At 43.2% G+C, this 27,680-nt stretch overlaps 1 protein-coding gene across 4 annotated transcripts; it reads right to left on the reverse strand.

The window, feature by feature from the left end:
* Positions 1–547: 547 nt before the first annotated feature.
* LOC112256629 (coiled-coil domain-containing protein 9B) lies at positions 548–26,677 on the reverse strand. 4 transcript variants are annotated; one of them, XM_024429998.2, is made up of 15 exons: positions 26,422–26,677; positions 26,004–26,110; positions 18,757–18,861; positions 18,372–18,476; positions 17,524–17,679; positions 17,152–17,316; positions 13,506–13,577; positions 8,519–8,703; positions 5,263–5,312; positions 5,099–5,149; positions 4,875–4,971; positions 3,218–3,251; positions 2,017–2,530; positions 1,834–1,916; positions 548–1,440 (listed from the first exon to the last, which is right to left on the reverse strand). In XM_024429998.2, exons 1-15 carry the CDS (start codon positions 26,438–26,440, stop codon positions 1,414–1,416), a joined length of 1,770 nt encoding a protein of 589 aa, XP_024285766.1. In that variant the 5' UTR covers positions 26,441–26,677; the 3' UTR covers positions 548–1,413. The 4 variants fall into 4 exon arrangements, with proteins under 4 accessions (XP_024285766.1, XP_024285767.1, XP_024285769.1 ...); XM_024429999.2 differs by lacking the exons at positions 26,004–26,110; positions 26,422–26,677 and adding an exon at positions 22,553–22,844; XM_024430001.2 differs by lacking the exons at positions 26,004–26,110; positions 26,422–26,677 and adding an exon at positions 21,891–22,060.
* Positions 26,678–27,680: the final 1,003 nt, after the last annotated feature.

Genomic DNA, 27,680 nt, shown 5'->3' on the forward strand with positions numbered 1-27,680 from the left:
TTTGGGAACTTTACAGTCCTATTGATCAAACAACCAAGAACAGGTAGATTATCCCTCCCTAAAATCAACAACTAATGTTAGCCAGAGCTAGATGATTTCAAAGAATAGATAAACCCTCTCAAACTTTTTCAGCTTGTAGTTTGCCCTCAAAATTGCACTGAAACGATGGAGAATAAGTAGCCTGCTAACCTTTCTGCAGCCTGCCTGCCAATGCATGCTTGTCCCAACCTACGTTTTGACAACTGAATGGGAACTGCCTGCCCGCCCATTTGATTGACAACTACAGAGATCTGCATGCTAACTGTGTGTAACGGTCGTTCAAATTCAGCTAGCTAGCCAAGCGATTCACGTCTCTTGCTAACTAACCAAATTCATCTCTAGCTGTTGCCACCGGAAAACGATATAAGGGGAAACTCATCCAATGACGTGACATCCTCCCAGCAGCTAGCTCATTTGGCTCAGTGTTTTTAGCTTGCTAAATAAATAGTTACATAAATAGATACGCTAGCCTATTAGCCACGTTATGGCTGACTTGTGATCATTGCCCTTGCTAGTTTGATTGTAGTGATGGGTCGTTAACTTTTTGGTGAATATCGGGAACCGAATTGCATTGAGACGTTTGGCTTCCTGATTTGCATACTGCTACTATACCAAAACTATGCATACATTCAGGCCCACACTCATTTTTTGCAGTGCTTAAACCAATAATAATCTAATACATTTGGCCAGGTAAAAATATATTTGAATCCGAATTTCCCGATCTGATATAATGGTAGCCTACTTTTTGGGCTTGACATTGGAGATTGGTTCTAAAAATCATGGTTCAAAGTCCGTTTTTAAGCAGTTGGAACAAAGCTGTTTCAGAGCCAAATTAGCCAGCTCTTTTAAGTGAACGGAGCCAAATTAGCCAACTCACAGTAAATACTCTGAATGTCCATCACTATTGTATTGCAATTCCGAGCCTAAACTATATTTGTCAATATTTTGGACAAAATATTGAGTCATTGAAACTGAAACAGTGCATCCCGAATGGAGGCAGCAAACAATGTACCAGGCTAGCTGTGATTTACAAGCTGATAGCAATATTTTTTGGACTACTAAGACATGTATTGGTAAATTATATGAATCATGCATTGAACTGCATCCATCTATTCTGCCAACAATGCCTTACTTTACGTCATTAATTTTTTTGTCAAATAGAACCTATTTTTAAAACCTCTTCTAAAGTTGGTTTTGTAGCATGAACTGGAAATGTGATATTTTTGACTGATATTATGATTGTCTGTTTCATATCTGCAAAGTAGTTAAAGTGCTGTGATTTCCACTTTAAACTAAAAGGCTTATGGTAAATTCTCTACTTAAGCATGTTTTGGTTTTACATATTGACCAATTCATATAAACGTTGAAAGTCCTTCAAACAATCTTCCCATTTTCTCTTGCCTATGAAACAAAACAAGGAAAAAGGGGTTAAACAATGTGAATTTTTAAACAAGTGTAAGTAAGTACATTATTGTTTTTACTCAATGGTAGGCATACAGTACTTATTTTTGCACAAGTGGTTGGTAATGCACCATGCTACAGTGGTGAAGAGCTGGAATCTGAATATGCATTGTCCCTCAGCTATTTTAAATCCACTTGAACACTACAGAAGAGCATAGTGAATACACTCATGCAGCAATCCAATATCCACATTTTGCAGCCCTGATGAATCATACACACTTATCTCTCTATCCATCCAGTTTCTTTCTCTCATTCGCTCCATCTCTCAGTCCAGACTACAATGCAGATGAGCCATCCATCCATCACAGTTTCATCCTCTCAGTCTGTACTGACCTTGTCAGTGCTGGTGGTGTGGGTTGGGTGAGTCTCTCCTGACTCCAGCCTCAGAACAGACAGACTAGAGTCAATCAGTTCCTCTGTGAAGGGAACCCATTTCTTAAAAACATTACATCATAGTGATAGCTATTCACTGTACCTATTTGACAGGGAGCATCCATGAACAAAACCATTGCCTACCTGTATTTCTGTTGCTATTGCTCTTAGCGTGTTCTAAAGACTGGACAGCATTCTCCTGTGGAGGGGTAGCATCTTCGACATTGCTGTGTGAAGTGGGAAAAACAGGGGTGAGCACACTGTCATGGCTGCTTTCAGCACATTCTGTTTTGGAGGAATCGGGAAGCTCAGAGCCTTCCTGCCCCGGTGTCTGCTCGTAGGCCCCGGGCCCATTGAGCTCCACCGAGAAGCGGACCTTCTTCTCTGCAGCTCGAGGGGACAATTCCTTAGCCTTCTCCTGTCTGGGTGTACCCTCCTCTGAGGTGTCGGCTGGGGCTTGAAGCCAGTCGGCTTGGTCCAGGGCAGGATTGACGGGTCCACTCACCTCCTCAGTCTTCACCACATCCGGGGTCAGGAAAGACTCAATTTTGAGGTAAACATATTTGACCTCTGGAGTTTCTGCAGTGGAGTCGTCTACGTCAGGTCCACCCAAAGCATCAAGCTCTTCTAAGAATTCCTCCAAACTTGTCTCGGAGGCCTAAAGAACCAAAAACAAATTCCATTGGTAATATGAGCTAAAGCACAGCCATCTTTCATCGAAGCACAGAGCTATACAGAACAAAAATATAAAACGCAACATACAACAACAATAAAGATTTTACTGAGCTACAAAATGGCTTTATTACAGACAGAAATACTCCTCAGCACACGTGGTCTACGGTTGTGAGGCAGGTTGGACGAACTGCCAAATTCTCTACAACAACGTCGGAGGCAGCTTATGGTAGAGAAATTAACATTAAATTCTCTGGCAAGAGCTCTGGTAGACATCCCTGCAGTCAACATGCCAATTGCATACACCCTCAAAACTTGAGACATCTGTGGCATTGTGTCGTGTGACAATACTGCACTTTTAAAGTGGCCTTTTATTGTCCCCAGCACAAAGTGCACTTGTGTAATGATCATGTTGTGTTAATCAGCTTCTTGATATGCCACACCTGTAAGGTGGAGCGATTATCTTGGCGAAGGAAAAATGCTCACCAACAGGGATGGAAACAAATTTGTGCACAAAATTGAAGAGAAATAAGATTTTTGTGCATATCGAACATTTCTGTGATTTTTAAAATTTCCGCTCATGAAACTTGGGACCAACACTTTACAGTATTTGTTGCGTTTATATTTTGTTCAGTGTACATTATCTAAGCAAAGCATTCAGTTTAAACCCCACCTGCAAATCATCCCCATCCTCGCTGGCATCCCATCTGAAATGTTAAAAGGTTTATGATTAGAAGCATTCAGAACGAGTGGTCAATGTACTTCAGTATCCTGGTAACAAAGAGTGCTTTTGCGCTTAGAAAAATACACAGAAAAAACACTATTTCTGTTCTGTATGGTATCACAGATAGAGAGAGAAATATAGCGTGTGAGTGACACAAGAAGGAAATGGAGAAGGATGATAGGTCCTCTTTCACACTTGAGGTAAACATCAAGAACTTCAACACTGATGTTGAACTGATTCAGCTGCTGGTGCACAGTTTATCCCGTGACCCATCCTACCAATCCTCGACTTTGGCGATGTCATTTACAAAATAGCCTCCAATACCCTACTCAACAAATTGGATGCAGTCTATCACAGTGCAATCCGTTTTGTCACCAAAGCCCCATATACTACCCACCATTGCGACCTGTACGCTCTCGTTGGCTGGCCCTCGCTTCATACTCGTCGCCAAACCCACTGGCTCCATGTCATCTACAAGACCCTGCTAGGTAAAGTCCCCCCTTATCTCAGCTCGCTGGTCACCATAGCATCTCCCACCTGTAGCACACGCTCCAGCAGGTATATCTCTCTAGTCACCCCCAAAACCAATTCTTTCTTTGGCCGCCTCTCCTTCCAGTTCTCTGCTGCCAATGACTGGAACGAACTTCAAAAATCTCTGAAACTGGAAACACTTATCTCCCTCACTAGCTTTAAGCACCAACTGTCAGAGCAGCTCACAGATTACTGCACCTGTACATAGCCCACCTATAATTTAGCCCAAACAACTACCTCTTTCCCAACTGTATTTAATTTTAATTAATTTATTTATTTTGCTCCTTTGCACCCCATTATTTTTATTTCTACTTTGCACATTCTTCCATTGCAAAACTACCATTCCAGTGTTTTACTTGCTATATTGTATTTACTTTGCCACCATGGCCTTTTTTGCCTTTACCTCCCTTCTCACCTCATTTGCTCACATTGTATATAGACTTGTTTATACTGTATTATTGACTGTATGTTTGTTTTACTCCATGTGTAACTCTGTGTCGTTGTATCTGTCGAACTGCTTTGCTTTATCTTGGCCAGGTCGCAATTGTAAATGAGAACTTGTTCTCAACTTGCCTACCTGGTTAAATAAAGGTAAAATAAATAAAAAATAAAAAACTTGTGTTTAATCATCATCTCTGCACATCCTGAGAGATGCTCTAGGCTGGTCTCAGCAGTTCTCTTCACGCGCGGCTCTTTTCCCATTTGCACCAGCAGCAAAGCCTAATAACAGGCAACGGAGGCCAGGGACCACTCTCTGCACAGACCTGACTGCTCTTTCCCATGGCTAGCTCAATCTCAGAGAACTGCACAGCCACCAACACCTGCCTCTCAAGCACTGCTAACAGACTAAAAGCATTCTAGCCTCACGAATGGCTACAGTATAAAACCCTGGAACAGTTGGCTTTTTAAAATAACAGTGTGAAAAAGTGAATATGATGTTTTTTTTAAATCATTTGACAAATGTGCACTTTTAGAGTAAGTCCCAGTGTGTTTTGCATACAGCCAGGCTACTGTATGTGTGGTTTCCTTCTCTCAACACAGGCTGCTACTACATTTTAAATCTGCTGCTACTCACCTCCTGGCCCTCCCAGTCAGCCGATCCTTGCCCTTGGCTTTACTGCTGACCACGGGCACTTTTTTAACCCCCTTGTCTCTGCCCCGTGGTTGCTGAACTGTCGATACAAACAAGAGAAACATCAGAATAGTTCCTCTATCAGTACGTAGCATGTACTTAGAACTTCAACACTGATGTTGAACTGATTCAGCTGCTGGTGCACAGTTTACAGCATTTCAACTCACCCCGTGATTCAGGATTTGATTTGGGGTGACCTCTTCTTGCATTTCTTCCTCCTTGAAATGAAAAAAGTTCAACAATTATTGGGTATCACTTGATTATGGTCTGACTATTCCTGTGTTCGAGTTGACAAGAATGTTTCAAATTCATTACAGAGTGAATTTCTCACCTCTATCTGGAGGCCCCTGTACTCTCTCCTCCGGAGATTTATCTGAAAACCTAAATAGAGACATTTCGTTTACAGTGAAAGAACTAAAACCAAATACACAGCCAGGATGTTCCATCAACAGAAGAACTACCAGATAATGAAGCCATGGTTTTGGTGTTAAAAAGTAAACAGGCAAATTCTTTCATGCCAGGGTTCATGAAGGGTCCCATGCATTTGGACATTCTTAAATATCTGTATTGTTTCACTAACCTAACAATTTACAGCCATATTCATTTCCCTATATCATTATGTTCTGTGATCAGAGATAGAATGACACATTGTACAAAGATGAGTATGGTATCTTGAAGTCATGCTTCTACACTCTTCATTCATTGAGAACATTAAGCTGCTGAATAAAAAAAAATACTTTTCTTGCTCTATTTAGTCTCTGGGGCCTTTTTTAAACCATGCCAAAAAAGGAAAGGCATCCCGACCCCAGCTAAATATAGTCTCCTGTTCTCTCCTCTCTTTAAAGTTAGATGCTTCTTTCTTCTAAACAGTACTTTTATTTATCCAGCCACTGGGCCACTCACAGCACATCAGCTGTGTTTGAAACCTAAAAAAACAACAGAAAAAGAAGGGGGTGTTCATTTTTCTTTTCCTGGTAGTAAGGATGACACTGTCTGAAAGGATAGTGCCTCAATACATAGCCAAATAGTGGGTTTCAAAATCAAATAATGCAGGTTATACACTATATACACAAGTATGTGGACATCACTTGAAATTAGTCAATTCGGCTATTTCAGCCACACATGACAGGTGTATAAAATTGAGCACACCGCATGCAATCTCCATAGACAAACATTGGCCGTAGAATGGCCTTACTGAAGAGCTCAGTGACTTTCAGCGTGGCACTCTCAAAGGATGCCACCTTTCTAACAGGTCAGTTTGTCAAATTTCTGTCCTGCTAGAGCTGCCCTGGTCAACTGTAAGTGCTGTTATTGTGAAGTGGAAATGTCTAAGAACAACAAAGGCTCAGCGGCAAAGTGATAGGACACACAAGCTCACAGAACGGGACGCCGAGTGCTGAAGCTCGTAAAAAACGTCTGTCCTGGGTTGCAACACTCACCACCGAGTTCCAAACTGCCTCTGGAAGCAACGTCAGCACAATAACTTAGTTGGGAGCTTCATGAAATGGGTTTCCATGGTCAAGCAGCAGCACACAAGACTAAGATCACCATGCGCAGTGCCAAGCGTCGGATGGAGTGGTGTAAAGCTCACCGCCATTGGACTCTGGAGCAGTGGAAACATGTTCTCTGGAGTGTTGAATCACACTTCACCATCTGGCAGTCCGACAGACAAATCTGGGTTTGGCGGATGCCAGGAGAACGCCACCTGCCCGAATCCATAGTGCCAATTGTAACGTTTGGTGGAGGAGGAATACTGGTTTGGGCTAGGCCCCTTAGTTCCAGTGAAGGGAAATCTTAATGCTACAGCATTCAATGACATTCTAGATGATTCTGTGCTTCCAACTTCGTGGCAACAGTTTGGGGAACGCCCTTTCCTGTTTCAGCATGAACATGTCCCCATGCACAAAGCGAGGACGAGGACCATACAGAAATGGTTTGTAGGGTTCGGTGTGGAAGAACTTGACCAGCCTGCACAGAGCCCTGACCTCAACCCCATCGAACACCTTTGGGATGAATTGGAACACCGACTGAGAGCCAGGCCTAATCGCCCAGTACCCGACCTCACTAATGCGCTTGTGGCTGAATGGAAGCAAGTCCCCGCAGCAATGTTCCAACATCTAGTGGAAAGCCTTTCCAGAAGAGTGGAGGCTGTTATAGCAGCAAAGGGTGGACAAACTCCCAAGTAAGCCTAAACTGGCCTAGGTTTACCAAGATGCATACCAAAGTTGAGTCAGTAAGGTCAACTCTACTTCTCCCTGGTTCCATCACGTTGCCTTTCAGCTTATCACAAACCATAGGTCATCTTCTTCTAGTGGAAGCACCCAATGTCTAAAATAGCTAACCAATGGAGATGGAGGTTAGAGTACTAGGGAGAAGGTAGTTTGAGTACTACATGATACATATCTTAAGAAGGCATCTTTCCCCTTTCAAGGTCTAACAGAGCCTTTTTCTAAGAATGGCTCACAAACTAAGGTGATCCAATAAAGATGTTACCTCAGAAAACAAAACACATTTTTCCAGGTCTTCCCTCTAATAGCATTATATGCCAGTCTCCAGTTTGCTGTGAATTGTTTTACGGTCTTGTGACTTGTTTGGATTAAGTCTTGTGACAGTGTGAAATCAGTATCATGGGATGAGGCACGGGCAGGGCCAGGTCACCACATCTGGGGCCACAGGGCACCGACCTCCAGGATTAGTTTTATAGTAATATCATGCAGTTCAGTATTCTAAAAAAATATTTCCATGAGGCGGAGAGAAAATGTTGCAGTTTAAAAGCCGATTCACTGCTATTCTACACATTCTGCCATGAGGCTGAGAGGAAGTGGCAGTTTTAAAGCAAATTTCCTGCAATTATAAACATTTTGCCATACCTTATGACATGTTCATATGCTGTCTGGGGGGGGCCCCCAACCAAAAATATATAATTATTTTTGGTTGGAGGCTGCCTCCAATTGTGTTAATACCTACAAACAATTGACATCTTCCGTCAGCCTAATTCAACATACTGAAAGTAGCTTAGAGAGTCACAACAGGAAACAAGCCTATTAGTTCATTACCAGTAATTTGATAAAAGGGCCATAGCCATGAGAATAAGAATGTCACAGTATTGCTTTCCCTGTTTTTACCACTGTCTTCTCCACAGACATCATTCTGCTCTTCCGTAGAAAACAGTCAATGGCTATGTATAGAAGCAGATAAAAAGTAGAGAAAAGAGAGAGACCGGGCTACTTCCTCTATTGAACAACGAGGTAACAGAGCAGGTAATCTGCGTGATGAGTGAGTGAGTTAATGTGTTAGTTTAGTTACAATGGCAAAAGCATGGTCTATATTGCATGGTAAGACACGACATGTGTGGTAGTTAGCTGCAAGCTGAAGTTGATATGTGAAAACAAAAAGACCAGAAGACGAGCACATACAGAAGAGTACACTCATTTTTAATTGTAACATGACTTTATAATGAAATGAAAAATGAGCACTTAAACATGCATCAAGCAAATGGAACAGCCAAACATGCAGAAACTGAAATGATTGACAATGCAAACTAAAGCGAAGTGCAAAGCAGCCAGGAATGGGAGCAGTGGGCTTACATATTCTCTGTTTTGTCCATGTCCCATGCCCGCCTCCACTGGCCATTGGCATTTCTGTGGCGGGCCACACGCTCCCGGTCTATCTGCTCACGCTCCTTCTTCCAGCGCAGGTACTCCTGCTGCTCCTCTTTGGACGTGGGGATGGTGAGGTCTGTGTCACCTGCCAGGCCTGGCCCCTCAGACTTCTGCAAGGAGAACACACGTAGCAGTCATAGTTCAGTGCCAGTGGTGAAAACTGTGAAAGGCTTACCATAGTCAGATATCAAAGCTGTATTTTGGGTGTGAGAGGTAGCTTTCAACAAACTATGGGAGACAATAGCAATAAAAAGGTCAAAACAGCCAACAATCAGCTGGCCTTGGGTTGGTGAAGCCTCTGTGCAGTCCAGAAGATCAGAGGAACAACAGAGGTATGGGGTAGAACTGAACAAGTGCTCCTGGTTCTAACATGAAAGAGAACATGTCTGTAGACTGGATAGGCTTTTATCGCATCACTGGGACTAGTCACCTGGGGTCCCAGATAACTACACTGTCTGCAGGCTTTCATCCAAGTTATTATCTTGTTTCACTCATTATCCTTCCCATTGTGATTCATCCTCTCTGCCCAGTGTTGGTAGTGGAATTGATAGTGTGATGATAGTGGTAATGTTTCCATGGATGACCAAACCACTGGACTGCTACTAATATGCAGTGGCGTGTATTCATAGTTGCCAAGGGAGGCCAGGCTTCCCCATAAATAAAAAAACATATTTTGTCTCTCTGCGTTTCATAATATTCCTTCCATTCGCAAGAGGCTGAATGTATCTCCCTGGAGAAAGCATCCGAGCAAGCGAAACAGCCCCCCTCTGTCTCTGAATGTGTAGGCCATCTATCTGATGCGGTCTGCTCAAAGAGTATGACATTGTTGCCGCGCCTAGCATTGACTGCAAGGAAAGCCAGTGAGCATTTGGCCTCCCTTAATAAAAAAATAAAATAACAGCCAATCAGCATTGAGCTAAACTGAGTGAGCTCAACTGTGAATGGTCCTGGTGCACCAAAAAAAAAAACATAATAATTTAAAAAAAGTGTCAAGGGAAGCACATTTGGATTTGGCTTCACTCCAACCACATCGCATTGCATCATTGACAGAAACGGGTTGTCTAAAATTGTCCCTTTCCTAAATTAGCCATGGATGGAGATAGGGAGTTAGACTTGTGGTTTTATTTCATTCTCCGTACTGGCCAATGATTATAACGGCAATTCTGATCCAACCATTCATTCATTCATACATACTCCTGGCCTGAGAGGATCGAAGTTCAATATGTAGCTAGATGTAGAAGGCTAATGTTAACTATGTTATGTTCTGACCTTTATTTCCTTTGTTTTGTATTTATTTAGTATGGTCAGGGCGTGAGTTGGGTGGGCAGTCTGTTTGTTTTTCTAGGTTTTGGGTATTTCTATGTTTCGGTCTAGTATGGTTCTCAATCAGAGGCAGGTGTCATTAGTTGTCTCTGATTGAGAATCATACTTAGGTAGCCTGGGTTTCACTGTGTATTTGTGGGTGATTGTTCCTGTCTCTGTGTTTGCACCAGATAGGACTGTTTAGGTTTTCGCACATTTATTGTTTTGTTAGTTATTTCATGTCTAGTTCCTTTATTAAAGAACAGGAATAACCACCACGCTGCATTTTGGTCCGTTTCTCCTTCACCACAGGAAAACCCTTACAAACTAGCTAATGTTAACTAGCTAATGTTGCCCATGAAAGAAAGTTACGCTAGCGAGCAAGCATTTTAACTAGGTAGCCTAAGACAACAAAAAATGAAAGTCTGTACTATATGACAGAGTGATTGACTTTCATCAACATGAAAGAAGGGAGGATGGCATTTCTCTGTGAGGGTGAGTCAACATGTTTTTTCTACTTGCACACACACAACTATGGACATCCACATAATATTTAGCTTACGTTGATTGGACGAAATAGTTTTTGGTATCTTTTAGTTTTCACTGTAAGCATAGGTGTAAGCATAGGTGATTTGATCATGTTGAAATGGTGCTGGAATAGTGGAGGCAGCTAATGTTTTCTTTGCGACTTGCAGTAACTCTCCGTGGTTCTAAATCAATAGTTTAATGGTCTGAAAATATTAACTTCCTTGACTGTTTGTTTACATGCAATATGCTTTGTGGACTTCACCGGACTGATGTTGCGCTCTAGTTTTGTGATGAAACAAAAAAGGTGGTTGAATTTATTCTGCCACTGTTTTCTTATTTCTGTCTCAGCCTTAGGGGCTATAGATCACTGTGGCGAGGTGTATGAACAAACAAGTTATAGAGCAAACAACGCAATTATCACAACACAGAGGTTGGAATACGTAGTTGTTTTTGGCTTGGCCTCCCCAGTGATTTTACCCACACCACTACCACTAATATGAGCTCCAGAAGTGGAAAATAATAAATGACATTAAGCTCTGAGAAATGCCCTTCACATCATCCACATGGCCCCAAAGATGCATCTCAAATGTCAATGAACTCTGCCTTAAGGGAGGTTAGATGCTTGGCAAAAGAAGGGAGAACAACAAGGCTGGAAGTTGTCATTGCTAAGAGTGTGTGCAGGACAGAGGACGTCATGATGATCGGTGAAGATACAGACCCTAACAGAGCTACCACTGTACAAACCAATGTGTGGTCTGTGGAGGGTTTTTACGACCGAACCAGAAGACAGGCAGAGACAGACAGGGAGGGAGAGCGAGACAGGGAGAGGCAGTGCCAGGGCACAGAGGGATAAAATAGGGGCAGACAGAGGTGATGTTTTCCTCAAAAGGTATGGACCAATCAGAGACAGGTAAACATGTGGCTCTCCTGCAGGTGGTATCGGGAACGTGGCATCCGTGATCATCCTCTCCTCTCTGTCTTTTCTCCACCAGTCCTGGAGGACGCAGGGTCCACAGGGGACAGCACGTCTCACATGTTCTAACAGGCCGGCCCCCGCTGGCTCCACCAGCCACACCACTAATTAGCACTTTCAATTTCCTGCCTCTGCAGGCGCTCACTCCCAGGGTTACAGGGGCCAGGGAGGAGCCCAGGGGAGAACGACCGCCCCTCTGATTGAAGCCACAAAAGGTCAAGGCCGATCCACAATACTGCAGTCAATGTTTTCAGAAAACAGGATCCCTCATTATTGTGAATGAGAAAATGTCAATCTTCGTGTAAATAACATTTAAATAATCAAAGACAATCATGGTACCAATAATTGCTTCTATTACACCAGATGTCCCTGAACCAGTTATTTCAAAATGATTTCAAAATAAGTTATGGACAATTCAGTTGCTAATGACAGCCTGCAGTACCCCAGTCGGCCTTCAACGAGATACTCAATGAGAGGGGACAGCACTGAGCTGTCAGAGAGGAAGAAGCGAAGCGAGAGGGTCCGCTCCCATCAAAATCTGTCCATGCGGGAATACAGCGATTCTGATTATCAGTCTGCTTTATAAGCAGACCATCTGCCTTCCCTCCTTTAGTACAACGACTCACATTGTACACTGTATCTCTGGTTAAGTCTACATAAATCTCTCCCATGAGAGGCCATCTTACCAAGCTAAAAACAACTTCCTGAGCTTCAAACGCACCAATGATTCTTAGGAATGCATGGTGTGATGTCATCGATGGCTTTCTCCATTCATATACAGTCATTGGAGGAGCGGCACACTGGCCAACAGAAAGGACATGGGTCATATTCATTAGGGCATCGTAGCAAAATGTGGCAAAACATTTTGCAACAAAAAATGAAAAACATACATTTCTTATTGGACAAGTACAATAAGTTTCATCTGTTTTCCTCCATTTGGTGTCCATTGAACACAACTCTGGGCTGTCTTATCCTGAACTCTATGACCATACTTACTCTGATATCAGAATAGAGCCCTATAAAATCCGCGCTGCAGAGAACGAGGACGGAATAACGGAATCCAGACATTAACTTAGTAGGAAATCAACTAAATGCATTGAACATATTAGAAAATTCATTAATTTGCCAAAGTTATTCATAAGACGAACTAAAGGCATCAGCGATTCGTATTTTCCTGCAATTTTCTGAAACGGCACAGGAATGCCACTCTCTATGTGTGTGCCTTTATCTGATGATGCTAATGATAACCTTCTTCTGGTAGATTGAAAGGCTTTCCCAAAAACCTTCTCAAATGTTAACTACAAAGTAACCCATGACTACCTAGCAGAATGATATCATGATTATTTGCATCAATCCAGTGGCCATTTGTTTAGCAAATTCTGCAATCATATGAGGGTTACAGAAACATCACTAACCAAACAACAGTCTTGCTGGTGCACACTTGCACTAAAGGGTACCTACACCCAAAAATCAACATTTCTTATATTTTTCCCAGTCCTCAAAGTGTTCTCCTGATCTGGTTTAAGCATTGTTGTGGACTTACAACATCCATTTTTTTTAAACTGGGAAAAACAGAAACCTGGAAAAAATGAATTTAGGGACAAACTGAACTGAATCAGGCCCCACATTTTTTTAGGGCCCTCTCAGAAAAACTTCATATCTAGGCTTTAACAGAACAAAGCTGCTAACAAAGCTTTACTGGGGTGGGTCTCTGATCTGGTTCTTCTTATGCAACACTGGCTTCCAAAAACCAGTCCAGATGGAAGAGGTTGACTAACTCATTGCATTCTCCACAATCAGGCTGAGAACACAGCAAGGTAGTATAACAGAGTGGACATGAACAACATCACTTGTCATGTGACTCCTTCCCTCCTGCTCTGGCGGCTCTGTGCCCTCCCTCCTTGCCTACCTCCCTCTCTCTCTGCCTGCCTCAGTGTTTATGCCCTATATTTCACTGGAAACACTAACACACAGAAGGCACATAGGGGCAGCTTACCAGAGGGAGTGGGGAGGGGGGGTACTTGTGTTTTGGAAAAGAGGCAGTCTATCGTCACCTCAGAAGACAGGGAGTGTGGTCACAGAGGAATAGGAAGGGGTCTGGTCTCTTACCTGGTAGTAAGGCTCACACTCTGACAGCCAGTGACGCTCCTCTGTCACACCCTTTCCCTGCCCCCCTTCAACCTGAGAGAGAAAGAAAGAGAACGAGAGAAAGAGAACAAGCGAAAGAAAGTTATCAAATGATGTATTCCTGTCCTCAGCAGGACAACAATTCATGCAGACTTTCAGAGAGCTACACTGCCCCCAAGTGGACATACAGTATCAAAGTATTTTTAACAGCCAACACCCTATGAATAGTCAGATCCCTCCTGAGCAGGAACAGCAGTACAGCAACAGCAGTACATATACCTCAAACCTATCTTACCCAATCTTTTTTCTATGACTTTTCATATAATACAGCACCATTTTCTTCCCAGTATCCATTCACTACAACGTTTCTATTGCCTACCTTCCACTACTGACTAAGGCCCTAGACCAGGGATCATCAACTAAATTCAGCCTCGGGCCAATTTTTTCTTGAGCGGAAAGTCAAGGAGCCGAAATATAATTACAAATCATTTGTAGACTGCAAATTGACCGCAAGAAGCCCAAACAGATATAATAGCTGACTAAAACTTAATCTTTTCAAACCTTGCTTACATTTGTACACAGTCACATATCTCTCTTTTATGCATGGGAATACTTTGGAACAGGTTTCCAAGATTACAATCACTTAGAGCTGATTTGCTGGGGTTTTTACAGACTTACGTCTAACAATAAAAAACACTGCCAGTTGGAGAACCCTGCCCGAGACTGCTGGTTCTACTAGCAAACATCTCCAAAACAGTGAGAGACACTGTGTGATAGAGGTACTGGGAATTCTGGAAAGAGTCAGGGAGACTGTCTGAGGAGTGATTTAGAATACCTTCAGAGTCACACCACTGAGCCTGGGATTTTGTTCCCTTGTGAGCACACACACAAAGGATCCCTCGCTCTCGCTCTCTTACAACTCTCTCTCTTTCCTCCCCATCTCAACCTCGTCATCCCTCTCTCACACTCTTTCATCTCCTCTCTCCTTCACCCTTCCTTGGCATGCTGCCCACTCGGTCCTGTCAGCGGCATAATGAGCCCATTCAGAACAAAAAGCAGCCAAATGTTAATTAGATTAAATCATTCTTTCATGATGGTGGGAATGAGGAAACAATGTGGAGGAGGAAAGCAGACTCTCCGTGGCTCAGGGGAGAAAGAGACTGGAAGCAGCGTGTCTGCACGCCAGGTTCTCTTCTCCCCCCTTACCCCTTCGTATCCCCAGGGCCTGTAATGATAGGTAGTGCCTCACTGTACTATCACCCTCATATTTTCCTACTGATACTCCAGCAGTCATTCTTTCCAGAGACTCCCAGTCTCAGCCCTCCTCACCCTCCACCAGGAATGCTTCCCGTCTTCCCATCCTCCCCCTTTCTCAGGGACACTCCCATCCCTCCTCCTGTTCTGTCTCTGGGATACAGCAGCTACCCCACCATCCACAATGGAGAGACTACCTGGTCTGGACACACACAGAAGACCAGAGGAAGACAGGGCAGGGCACAGTGGACCATAGAGTCAGCTGTGGATCAGTAGGGGCTATGCTGCTGCAGTAAGAGTGTTGGCTGTCTGAGGAGAACATATGGGGGAGAGGCTCAAGAGGTGAACAACATTATATAAGTAAGGTCCAAGTGGACCAAGGAGAAAGGTCTAGTTTTCCACAGCGGAGGTGGCTCAAACACTGGCCATAGTTCAAACGCTAATTCAGTGAGCATGACATGACTAGGAGCGTCTGACCAGATAGATACAGGCCAGAAACACAGCCAGGAAACATCCTGTTCACCCTGTAAATGTGTCACGTTAAATTGCTGGACCTGGCTGTAGCAGCAGGAGCCTGTAAACACAGGGTAGGATTCTAGATCATTCTAGAGCCTCTGTCTGTCCTGTCCCACACCACGCTACAACGTTGTGCATCCATCCTCTCCTCCTGCAACACTGATCTCTGTTCACAGTTTCACATTTTAGTGTTGGAGGATCAACTGTCTGTGATGCGTATCAGCGCGTTGATTGGGCCAATGTGCGTGTGTGTTGATGTGAGTGCCAGACCACAGCCGGAGCACTAGCAGCTGTTCCAGAGACTCTGTGTGCCCAAGGGTCTAAATCAGAAACCGTATGGCAGCAGCCGGCAGTACTGTGTGTGAGTGTCCCCACATCTTCTATGAAACAACCTGCATCAGGCAGTTAATTAAAACTCTTCCATCTAGAAGTATTTATAAACACCCATATCACTGCATCATAACTCATTAAGTAGTAAAGCTAAAGGCAGCACTACAAGGCAGGATGTTAGAGCATCGTAATTATCCTTACATTTTCCTTGAAATAAGCAAGCTATGATTAAACAATGGCTCCTAAAAGCTAAACAAAAGAAAGAAAAACACAAAAAGACCTTGGAGGAAATACACACACATTTTCCAAGTTATTCACTGCAGTCATTCCCAACGGCCAGACCAGTGTGAGTGAGCGTAATGAAAGCCCTGGATCAGCTAGATAAATACTTCTCCCTACAGTCTCATTATGGCCATAACAGCCAGGCCACTGTAAAGACAGAGGGACTAACGAGCTGTATGTCTGCTGAGCGCTCTCAGCTCTGTCTGAATACAGCAGCTACATCCCACCAGGACTGCTTGAGGGGCTCTGCTACGGCCCTCCAGATCAGACCTCTGTGAAAAAAAAGATGCCATTTACCATCAAATGGGAAATTTACATGTTTTAACACATGTATGTGAACTGAGGGCTCTCAGACGTGACTAGCTACTCCAGCCACCCTGGTCATGTGCCAAGTCTAGGTCCAAGAGGCTTCTAAACAGCTTCTACCCCCAAGTCATAAGACTCCTGAACATCTAATCAAATGGCTACCCAGACTATTTGCATTGCCCCCCCTCCCTCTTTTACAATGCTGCTACTCTGTTATTATCTATGTATAGTCACTTTAATAACTCTACCTACATGTACATATTACCTCAGTTACCTCGACTAACTGGTGCCCCCGTACATTGACTCTGTACTGGTACCCCCAGTATATATTCTCGCTATTGTTATTTTACTGTTGCTCTTTACTGACTTGTTACTTTTATTTTAATTTATATTTTTACTTAAAACTGCATTGTTGGTTAAGGGCTTGTAAGTAAGCGTTTCACTGTAAGGTCTACACCTGTTGTATTTGGCGCGTGTGACAAATACAATTTGATTTGATTTACTAGCTACACCCCAGCAGGCCTGACTAGCTCCAGGCCAGACCAGTGTGACAGAACAGTTCCCAGTCCCGCCCCCTAATCAATCACCACCCCTGGGGCCCTCCCCCTGTCCAACAGCCTTTGTGCTTCTTCACAGGACGGGAGTTGCCTGCTGACATGTCTGACAACTGTGTAAAACAAGACAGCATTGTATGAGAGAACAGACACGAGAGAGGAGAGGGTGGCTTAATTAACAACAAGGTAAAGAGCAGGGGAGGATGTGGAGGCAATATAAACTAGCCAAAGTCTTGATAGTGTAAAAAGTACATAGTCACTGCTATATTTTCTAATAAAAAGCAGGCTGGTTTCCTCCAGGACTCTGTTTAGAGTGTGCAGCAGCACTACACTTATACTACAATGTCTCAAGTTATGATTCGGCCCAGTGTGTATGCACTGCTGACCTGTGGTCCCGTGTCCTTCTTTGCTGCGTTAGTGTGCTGGTGTTTTCCTCTGCCTGCTGATTCCACAAGGTACTGGTGCAAGCCATCCTCTGTAAGGCTCTTCACATTCAGCAGACCGGGGGGACCTGGTCTTCTCTCCAGCCTCTCACTCACCACCCTCTTACCCTGGGATCAAACAAACAGGGATCATCCTTCACATCAATATGGATCATTTACATGGGGTTAGGAGTTTCTCCTGACCAAATGACTTGATCAGGAACTCCTGGTCCTAAACATCCTTCACATCGTTCAATGGCAATATTTGACCACTGTTGGCCACACAACTTAATAATTCCCCTACAGTCTCTCATAGACACCTGTCATGTTATTTACCTTTGTGTTGCCAGCCATGGTGACCAGTAGCTGCTTCCTCCTGCCCCGTCCTGAGCCCAACAGGTTCCCCTCCGCCTCCCTCTCCCCAAGCTCCTGGACCCCCTTTGGGGTGGGAGAACCACCCGTGCCTGGTTTCGTCATCACAACACGAGCCTCCTGCTCAATAGCAAAGTGAACATGACAGTGTAAATCACTGAATTGGGATAATACATCTCTCTTGCTGATAAACATACTGAGTGTATTAAACATTAGGAACACCTTCCTATTATTGAGTTGCACCCCCTTTTGCCTTCAGAACAGCCTTAATTCATCGGACTCTACAAGGTGTCGAAAGCGTTCCACAGGGATTCTGGTCTTTGTTTACTCCAATGCTTCCCACAGTTTTGTCATGTCGACTGGATGGTCTTGAAGCAGTGGACCAATGTCAATACATGTGTTGTAGTTCTTGACACACTCAAACCTGTGCGCCTGGCACCTACTACCATATCCCGTTCAAAGGCACTTAAATCTTTTGTCTTACGCATTCACCCACTGAATGGCACACATACACAATCCATGTCTCAAAATCCTTATTAAACCTGTCTCCTCCCCATCATCTACACAGATTGATGTGGATTTAACAAGTGACATCAATAAGGGATCATACCTTTCACCTGGATTCACCTGGTCAGTGCATGTCATGGGAAGATCAATGTGTTTTGTACACTCAGTGTATATTTATGGATAAGGTGGGTCTTTCATCAAGATGGACAGGTCATTCTATTGGTAAGAATATTCATATTTCAGAACTGTTCTGACAGGTAAAAGCATCTCTGTGTAGATCTCTGTAGGGCGATAGGGTCACTCACGGTGGTAGACTTGTTGATGGTGATGGTCAAGTCCCCTGCGTTGCCCTTGGGGCTCTGCAGTGCCATTCCTTCCTCCTCCGCTCTCTTTTTGTCCTCCTCTACCTCCTGTATGGAATGAAACAGAACATGAAACCCAGAACAACCAAAGGATCCTGATATTAGTCCTCAGCGAACCCTGTAAAAGACCTAAAAGATTTGTTCAAATGCAGTCTTCACTCCATACTAGTTGTTAGAGAGAGACTTACATTATCTAAAGGTTTCCAATGCCACTTGCCATTTTGTTAGGAATATGATGATTAAACCCTTCCAGAAAGATGCCAGGTCTTTGTCAAGCTCAATGGTGTCCTTCTGTTTTCAGAGTAAGAACAGTAGAATACCAACTCACCTGGTACCTCTTCATGAGGACTTCATTCTTCCTGCGGAGAGCCTCAATCTTTTTATCCAGCTCCACATCCTTCTGCTCCTTCTTCAGCATGACGTCACTGGAGGTCTGGAGAGGAGAGAGATGCACAACACTCATCTAATTAGATCTGTAGAATCTTGTGCTACTTGTCAGTGGCTACAGTCCCTACAGTAAACAGTCCATTATCCTGGACATGCTATGCTTGATGGGCATTCAGAATGATGAACTCGCAGCAAAAGCAGGCCAAAAACTTAAGACCGTTCTCTCTGCTACCACATGGAAACCGGTACCGGAGCACCAAGTCTAAGTCCAAGAGGCTTCTAAACAGCTTCTACCCCCAAGCCACCTGAACACCTAATCAAATGGCTACCCAGAATATTTGCGTTGCCTAGCTGCCACCCCCATTCATTTTTTAATGTGTTCCATCGTAAACTGTCCATAGACAAAGCACCCAGCTACTATCCAATCAAAGCCATATTGACATTATCCCACCCCTGGTTAGCCACTATTGGCTTAAAAAGTCCAACGTAACAAAATATCTGCCAATTAATTTCCAGCAATATTGCCCTTCTGTCTGTTTGGTGCGTACAGTTGTCCATCATCAGTCAGTATGTAGCCAATTAGCGATGTTAATGATACCCGGCATCTTGTGGGTAGATGGTCTTTCCCCTTCTTAATTAAATGTAAAACTGCAAAGTTGGCTTCCCAGACAGAACTATTTCATGATTCATTTGGACATTGTTTTGCAGCAGTAAGCCTTACTGCAGAAACATTGCTAAACCGATACATTCCTCTCTAGCTAGGTTCGCATTTAGGGGAATTAGACTCATAAATCAAGATTTGTCCATTAACATGGACTCAGAACATAATTTTTAGTTGTTTCTCTATGAATAATTGTAATATTGAGAGTAAAAAACTTGCAACTCGGGAAAAAGAAAAAACGGAGAAAACAGATTTCTGGAAAATACAAAATATCATTTTATGGGGCCTGTCATGCCCATTGCTGTTTATTAACCATTACCAGAAAACACATCTCTTACAATAGAAAAAGACCCCGTGAAGTGTTACAGGGTAGAGGAGAAGACAAGAATGTGCCTATTTTAAAGCTAAAAAATATATAAAAAATAAAAAATAAAAAAACGCAATATGTTGGAGACTCCTGCATTACAGAAGGCAGCTAGGCCTAACAGCTGGTGTGTTGACAAACACTTTTTTAATGTATCCAGGGTACACAACCCAGTGATGGGGAATCTAATCTAAAATACAATCTGATTCAACTTTGGTTCTTCCCCTTCTGATCAGAAGAATTCTTGTAGCAGTCTCTAATGGCGTTAATTTAAATGGCTGCAGCGTGGGCTAAAGGGCACGTGTATGACAGGCCAGAGGGAGCAGAGCACATGTAAAGTAATGCAGGACTCTTTCTGTTTCACTATACAGAAAAGACTGACTGTATACATGATACGATGGAAAGAAAAGTAGCCTACGATCACTACACTCAATGAAAAAAAAACATTTGGGACCCGCAAACAGAAAGCAGACGTGCTTACGGCCAACTGTACAAAACAGCCGATTTGATCTCATCTTATGATTATTTTATCTGTTAAGATTGCAGCATGGTCATTCCACGTGGGTCCTTTAGATGTAACTCCAGCGGTGTCTGTGCTGAACTGACACCTGTGTATGATGAGTAAAACTTTGAAAACGTGTTCCAAAGTCTAAGGCAAATGGATGCCCTGAGCAGAGCTAGTGATGGAGCATTGAATAACACTTGTTTCCTCTCCAGGCGTAGTGAACGCCCACACCACTCAACAGCCCTTCACAGTTCTCAGAGGAAAATGTCAGATCGCATTGGCTCTGTACTCTGTACTCAGCAATGTGAGATGCAACTCCCAACGTTCACTAGATCCTTTCATATAAGCCGAGCACTCATGATGTGACTAAACCTTGAGCTCCAACAATACATACACAAAGGCACATGCACACACTCAAACAAGCACCATGTGTGCTGTCAATTAAGGATGCTTACAATTCAACCTGTCAGCATGAAATACATGCAATTCCACTTTGTCATTCCAATGTCATCTGTGTAATGAGTTTATCATTAGGAGCACTGTATACAGCAAATAATGCTAATGGTGAGTCTAAAAAAATAATACAACCAACAAGTGACGTGGCCATAACAAAACTAGACCCAGGCCTTAATCAAATCTACTCATACACTTACTTGACATCAGAGGCAGTATGACAACAATCCTAACCCGAAACCATAACAAACATTTACACCTTTCAACCCTGTGCTGTACAATTCCCCCTATAAAAAGGGGCTACTGCATACCTTGCAGACAGCCTGACTGTCAAAGACAGAGAAAGGCAGGAGGTGGCACTCACTGCAAAGCTGCCTGCCTGCCAGTTACCCGCCGTCGCCACAGTGACGACAAAAGAGAATCCTGGCTGCTCAATGTGACATTCCGCTCAGTGCAGAACAATGAGTCACAGCGTAGCCTACACAACACAGCGTTTGTACAGGATCCTTCCATGCCGTTCCACTGCCATTGCACTGTCACTGCCCTGGCCGCAAATAATGGCTGCCAGACTCCTAACGCAGATGGTAGGAGATTTTGGAGGAGGGGCGTTGGTCAGACGTCTTGTTTTTAAAATTGACTGAAGAAAAGAATATCGTATTATTTGAAGCTCCATGTTAAAAATGACCAACATTCACATTCATCATGAACCTAAAAAAATGCAGGTTGAATATGGCACATTCATTTTTTAATGGACATACTGACAATTTTGAAATCAGTTTGCTTCCAGTGCAGCATAGCCAACAGCAATGATTCACAGACAGCCCAATAGGAACATTAGCAAAATAGCTTTAAAAAGGTGCAATATGCAAAAACTAAACTTAAGAACGGAAAGCATAGAAATAGTGCACATAGAACAGATCTACCACTTCTTAGACTTGCTTTCAATGAGAATGACAAATCTATAAATCAAATTGCGATGTGAATTTGGTCAGGCCGCCCCCAAAAAATGACATACTGCAGCTTAACGGGACAAGAGAGCATAAAATCCAATCTAAAGCTTTTGAAAACAGTGAGATAGAAGTTGGGACTCACAGAGAGGCGATGGGAAGTACCAACTGCTTTAGAGCTTCTAGTTGTCAGGGTATCCAAACACAACAGGCCATGATCACACACCAGGAATAGGACAGCGAGGGAAAAGAACACCACCAGCTCTCACGCAGGCAAGTGGCAGCTCATGAGAATAGCCAGCTAAAGTATCAAAGTGAGCGAGAGAGACACCACAAGTTGAAAACGTGAGGGGGACGTGGATTTACCCTTCAGGGTTTGAGGTACCTCTTTTCTCCCTCTCGGAGTCCCTCTCACTGTGATCGCCTGTGAAGGGGGTGGGTCCTTAGCATATGGTAGCTGGCTCAGACCCACACATGTAAACATACACACACAGGCTGTGGGACTGTCATCTAATGGCACCCATGCCCAGGCAGGGAGGCCTGCGGAACTGAGGCTGACAGAGCCTTTCGCCTTAATCCCTACCCACCCAGCGACCCCAGCATCTACTGGAGGACCACGGTGGAGAATAGAGCCAGCACATCTGACTGAAGCCCTGCATTTACTTACAGCTACAACCTCTAGCTGAAGAGAGCTGGGAGGAAGTAGAGACGAGCCTGTAGCAGGAGACAACGAGAGTAAGGAGAGAAAGAACTAGAGATGCGAGAACTAGAGCGAGAGCTAGAGAGAGAGAGAGAGAATGCACTCACAGGTCTCTCCATGTCAGCATTGAAACCTGGGCTGGGTCCAAACGCGAAGCAGCGGCCGAAGCGGCAGAGTCCGCGATCATGCCTTGATTACAATGAACCAAGTTGGGCGGACAGCCAAGACATCTAACAAATGCACAGAGCGCCACTGTTAATGGATTTTACAGCGCCTGCCCGTTTGCTCTCGCACTCACCCTCTCTCCATCCTTCCCACTCTCACACACATGCTCTTGCGCTTTCCATTTCTCGCTCTCTGGGGCACTTGCTCTCAGTTAAAATTACCCTTTTCCCTCCTCCCCCTGTCCTCTGCTCAAAACACAATGGTTAAATACTACCCCCCTCCCAATACATGCACTCAACCCTCTCTGAATTTAAAGGGAAACGGGAGATTATTTTAAGTTAGTGTTACCAAACACATGCTGTCTTCCTGAGCATGATACAACCGCTCAAATACTAATAACAGCAGTCCAGTCAGTGTTATTCCAAACATGTCCCAGCCAGTAATGAGATGCATGTATTTGATTGTTAGAACAATTCCCCCTACCATCTCTTTAACAGCTGGTTTGCGTGCGAGTGCCCAGACAGGGTATGCGTTAGGGGGGGGGGGTGCCTGCAGGATTTCCCACGACTCCTTCTGCAGTCAGACAAATGCCAGACTGCGCAGGAAGCAGCAGGGAAATCAAAATGCTGTGACTTGCAGTCAGTCACATAGTTTTCCCAGAGTGCTTCAGACACACAGATAGCTTCTTTGATAGAGTAGGGCAATTCCACGGTAACGGAATTACACTGAGACTAAGTTTTTTTCTATTTAAAATGTATGCCAAACAAAACACATTTATTTAAAAGTTTAACAAACTCTATGCACAATGACTAAGTTTAACAATTTCCACTGAATAAATTACAAAAACACAATTAAGTGGAAGAACTGTGCAGATGCAAACTTTGGTAAAAGAATTACAGTAAAATCTCCCTCAGTTTTTTATGTGACCACGTTTCCCCTCAAAAATATCTGCTCCGAATTCAAAGATGTCGGCAGAAGGAATAGAGTGTCACAATACATCTTCATCTTGAAAATAATCTATTTTGGTTATTGAACTACAGTTAAGTGAAGTGGATTTACACCCGGTAACAGAATTACAGAAATGGAATTACATCATGGCTCCCTGATCTGTAGTACACAGAAATGCATAATTATGGGTATGAATGTCATTCTCCATGTTTCACAAGTTTGGACGTCACAGTGCACCACAGTGGAGTTCAGAGCAGTATAGTGCAGTAAAGTAATAAAGTAGAGTACATTATACTGTACTCTAGTGTGCTCTACTGTACAGTATTGTCCTGAACATTTACCTACTTTTTTAAACTGTCCTGTACCGTGATATCCAAACTTGTGAAACATACATCTGTGATAAATCCAGTCCATCTGTGGACATTGAAATCAAGGCCAGGGTGGACTGAACAAATTTAAACTACTTGTCAAAGTCCATGGACGTCCGGTGTCAGTTGGTGCACAGTGGCTGAGGATGCTGGTTACAGTAAATGGAAAGAAAGGGGGCTTTCTTGGTAAGAGCTGGGAGAGTTGACATTAGAGAGCGAGAGAGAAGACTGTTTTAACACTCTTGGTTTGACCACCAGATGCCAGAAAGGCAAAGAAAACAGCTATTAGCTGAACATAAGTATTCCAGTGGAAGGGAGGACAGTAGCAGGTGACCCAACTGTAATTTGTGAACATTAGGAGTTCCTATTGTAGCCAGTTCAGTTGCAGTATTTCCTTTACAGATTTTGGGGTAATTCCTTAACATAATTATTAGTTAATTAATTTAATTCATCTACCTTTACTGTAAACTCACCTTTAGTTCAAATTGCATTTAGTGTAATCAAACATATGCCTGGAACATGCATGAATTTCAATACATTAGTTCCAAATGTTTCAAGGACATAGCTAAACCACAGAACAAGGAGTCCGATGTTTCAACGGATGTATAAATCTGAAGCATCCGGTTGGAAGTTCCACTCCCAAATATGGTGAGGAGAGGAAGCCCAGTGGCCGATAGTGGGAGAGTATGGAACTGGGCTGACATTCTGCATGATTTTCTCATCGAGGAAAACCCCCGACCTCAATACAGTTTTCTGTTCCCCAAACTAAAATCTGTTACGAACAGAATGCACTACGTTTTGTAGACGTGACCCCTTGCCAAGGCTTTAAAAAAGTGCATTGTTTACAAGTGCAAGTGCGAATTGAGTTATAGAGTGGTCTACTGTGTCCGGAAGCAACTTTACCATTACTTTTCTGGATTCAGGCTCACTCAAACATCGTTTTAAGCGTTGTTTTACTAAATTGCAGCTGATTTCGGGATTCTATACCGATCGATTTGCTCTCCTTTAATATTTGTAATTTGATTCAGTCTCTGAATTGTTTCATCTAACTTTTCGCCGCAAGCTCCAGATATCGGGGCATAAAAACTACAATTTGTGTCCTGAATTAGCCTGGTGCGCATGTGCGCCCAGCTATATCCTGTCCCGAGCTTGTTTTCCCCGTTTTTTCGTGGCTAAACTAGCTGAATTATGCTAGTTTTTGTCCTCATTGCCAAACTTCATAAATACTTCACCATCAAATGATTTGTTTTGTTAAATAGTTATGACTGGTTCGAGCCATGTGTCGTGTCGTAAACAACGGGGCGAAGGATATCGTTGCTACTTAGCGCGGACTCAAATTCAGTTTTGAGATTCACTGTAGTCATTGGCGTAGTTAGATGGAATGTTTCTGACGGTTCTTGGAACTGTGTCAACAGGCAGCCTCCCCCACTTGGCTTGATGGGATATGTAATGATTTAGCCTATTTAAATTGTTAACCTTTATTTAACTAGGCAAGTCAGTTAAAAACAAATTACTTATAATGACGGCCTACCCCAGCCAAACCCGATTCAGCGAGATATGTACACAGTTTTGTACCCTTAACATTTTTTGAACTGACGTTCGTATTTGTTGATTAAAATCAAGACTTTATTAGAATAATGAGTAATCCAATAATGCCACGAGAAAATAGCAACTCTACAGAGCTACAATGAATGGCAAAATGTATTTGGTCCACCACTATGATAGAACCCAATAGGATCTCGCTAGCTCGTGCTTGGCTCTGCCCACTTTGCTTCATTTGCTCCCATTGAAAACGGCACAGATGAACCATCTTGGGTTATTTATAAATATTTTGGGCTAAACTTAAAATAAAAATGTTCTCCGGCACTTGCAGGGTACCATCCATGATGAGGACAGTAGTCTAATTCTTATTTGCTATAAACTATCTTTTGGAACATCACCATCGTTCACATGTTCAAAAGACCTTGGATGTCCCTGACCTTGTACAGGCTGCATAGGCTCACTGAGATCCCATTGTAATTAACAGCAATGACACAGGGAACAGTTGCAGCAGGCGAAGAAGACCAATAACACTCACGGCATAGTCTCTGCGGTCTCTACCCTCTAGCACGTATCCACTCTCATCGTGCAGGTGCTGGTATTCGATGCCCACCTCCACCTGTCCAACTGTTGAAAGTTGCCTGACTAAAGAGATGGCCACATACATTATAATTGCATTCCATTAACAGTAAGTGATTTGCAATGACACTCGATTTTCATGCATAACCTGCATGCATGATGAATTGACACATGTTTACATGTAGATATTTGTTTAGGCTAACGTTAGCAAACTAGCTACTTGGAATGACACTGACAAGTGAGTTTTTAGATTTGTCGCTAAAAAAAGAACAAACAAAATCTACTGCTGACCATGAAATCCTCAACGGATAGCAATTTGGCAAGCTAGTTTATTTCAAGAAAAAACGGGATAGATTATATTAGATTGCTAGTTCTACCTGGGATGTAGCAAGCCATGTTGGGTGGTGATTTTCCACGGTCGTCGAAGTAGAACACGTTGGTACTTATCAAGCTAACAATCTGCTAACACATATGATAAATAGGAAGCAGCAGTGTGTATTTTTGGAAATGTACAAATTCATAAATTTTTTGACGTGTATGCCTATAAAAATGTAAGGTATCAATTATAGCGAAATTGTGCAGCCTCTGCAAATTGGAAAAAACATGTGGACTAGACGGCAATGGTGAATAATTACCCCTTTTAACCACTAGGTGGATTACTTGCTTTATCCTTCTGGTTGGTGGTTTATTCCAAAACCTCACCTGCCATACATACATAGGCTTGCATCAACTTTTGTTGGCTCTCATGCGTTAATTTATGCTCTCATGTCATTGTTGGTGAAGGAAAGACCATTAACGTTATATATCTATGATCAACTAGAGAGTCAACTAATCTTAACCAAGAGGGGTTAGAGCCCCCATAGACCACTACTGTGACACCATAGACATTGTCTGACTTTCGTTATCACTCATATGGGACTATGGGTTAGGCCTGCCTATTCAGTGAAAATCAGTCTGGTAGTGCCATTCTTTGTGTGCACATAGTAAAATAGTATAGAATAGACCCAATAAGTATCGACCATTCCTCTTTGGTTTGCATGAATGATGGGTGTACATCGCTGAAGTCAGGAGGACTTTATCAGCCAGGCAATGTCCCCTTTAAATGGGAAGGGCACAATTACTGCCCACAGAAGCAGTGGGGTGATGTGACAGAGATAGAAAGATGTTTAGCTCTGCCCTTTACATTTACAATATTAAGATGAGTGAGCCAAGACACAAAAAGGCAGAGGTAAGTCAGTTCACTTACTTTTGAAATATAAAAAAATGGTTTCAGACTTGTGCGCTTTGGGAAAGATTTGTCTCTGTAGGCTTCTTTACTTCAGTCAACTCCGTCTTAAATCACTTTAGCAAATCTTAGCTGCCAGTGTTGTCCTGCGGGATGTAAACAGAATACTGTCTGTTTCACAGGGCTCCGGAGGAGAGGGCAAATAAGAGGTAGGAGGCTTACACGTTGCAACAATGTTTATTAACTATCAACATTCACTTGGGAAAGCAAAAAAAAAGGTAGAGTAGGAAGTAAAAAAAAGTAGGAGTAGGATTTCCAGGGGAAAGGCAATGGTGGAGGGGAACACGGTCATGGGTAAGGGAGAAGAGGTGGTACAGGAGGTGAACATTGAGCAAGAGGTGGTTGTGGCGG

The sequence above is a fragment of the Oncorhynchus tshawytscha genome, linkage group LG08, assembly GCF_018296145.1.
Source record: "Oncorhynchus tshawytscha isolate Ot180627B linkage group LG08, Otsh_v2.0, whole genome shotgun sequence".
NCBI classification, from domain to species: domain Eukaryota; kingdom Metazoa; phylum Chordata; class Actinopteri; order Salmoniformes; family Salmonidae; genus Oncorhynchus; species Oncorhynchus tshawytscha.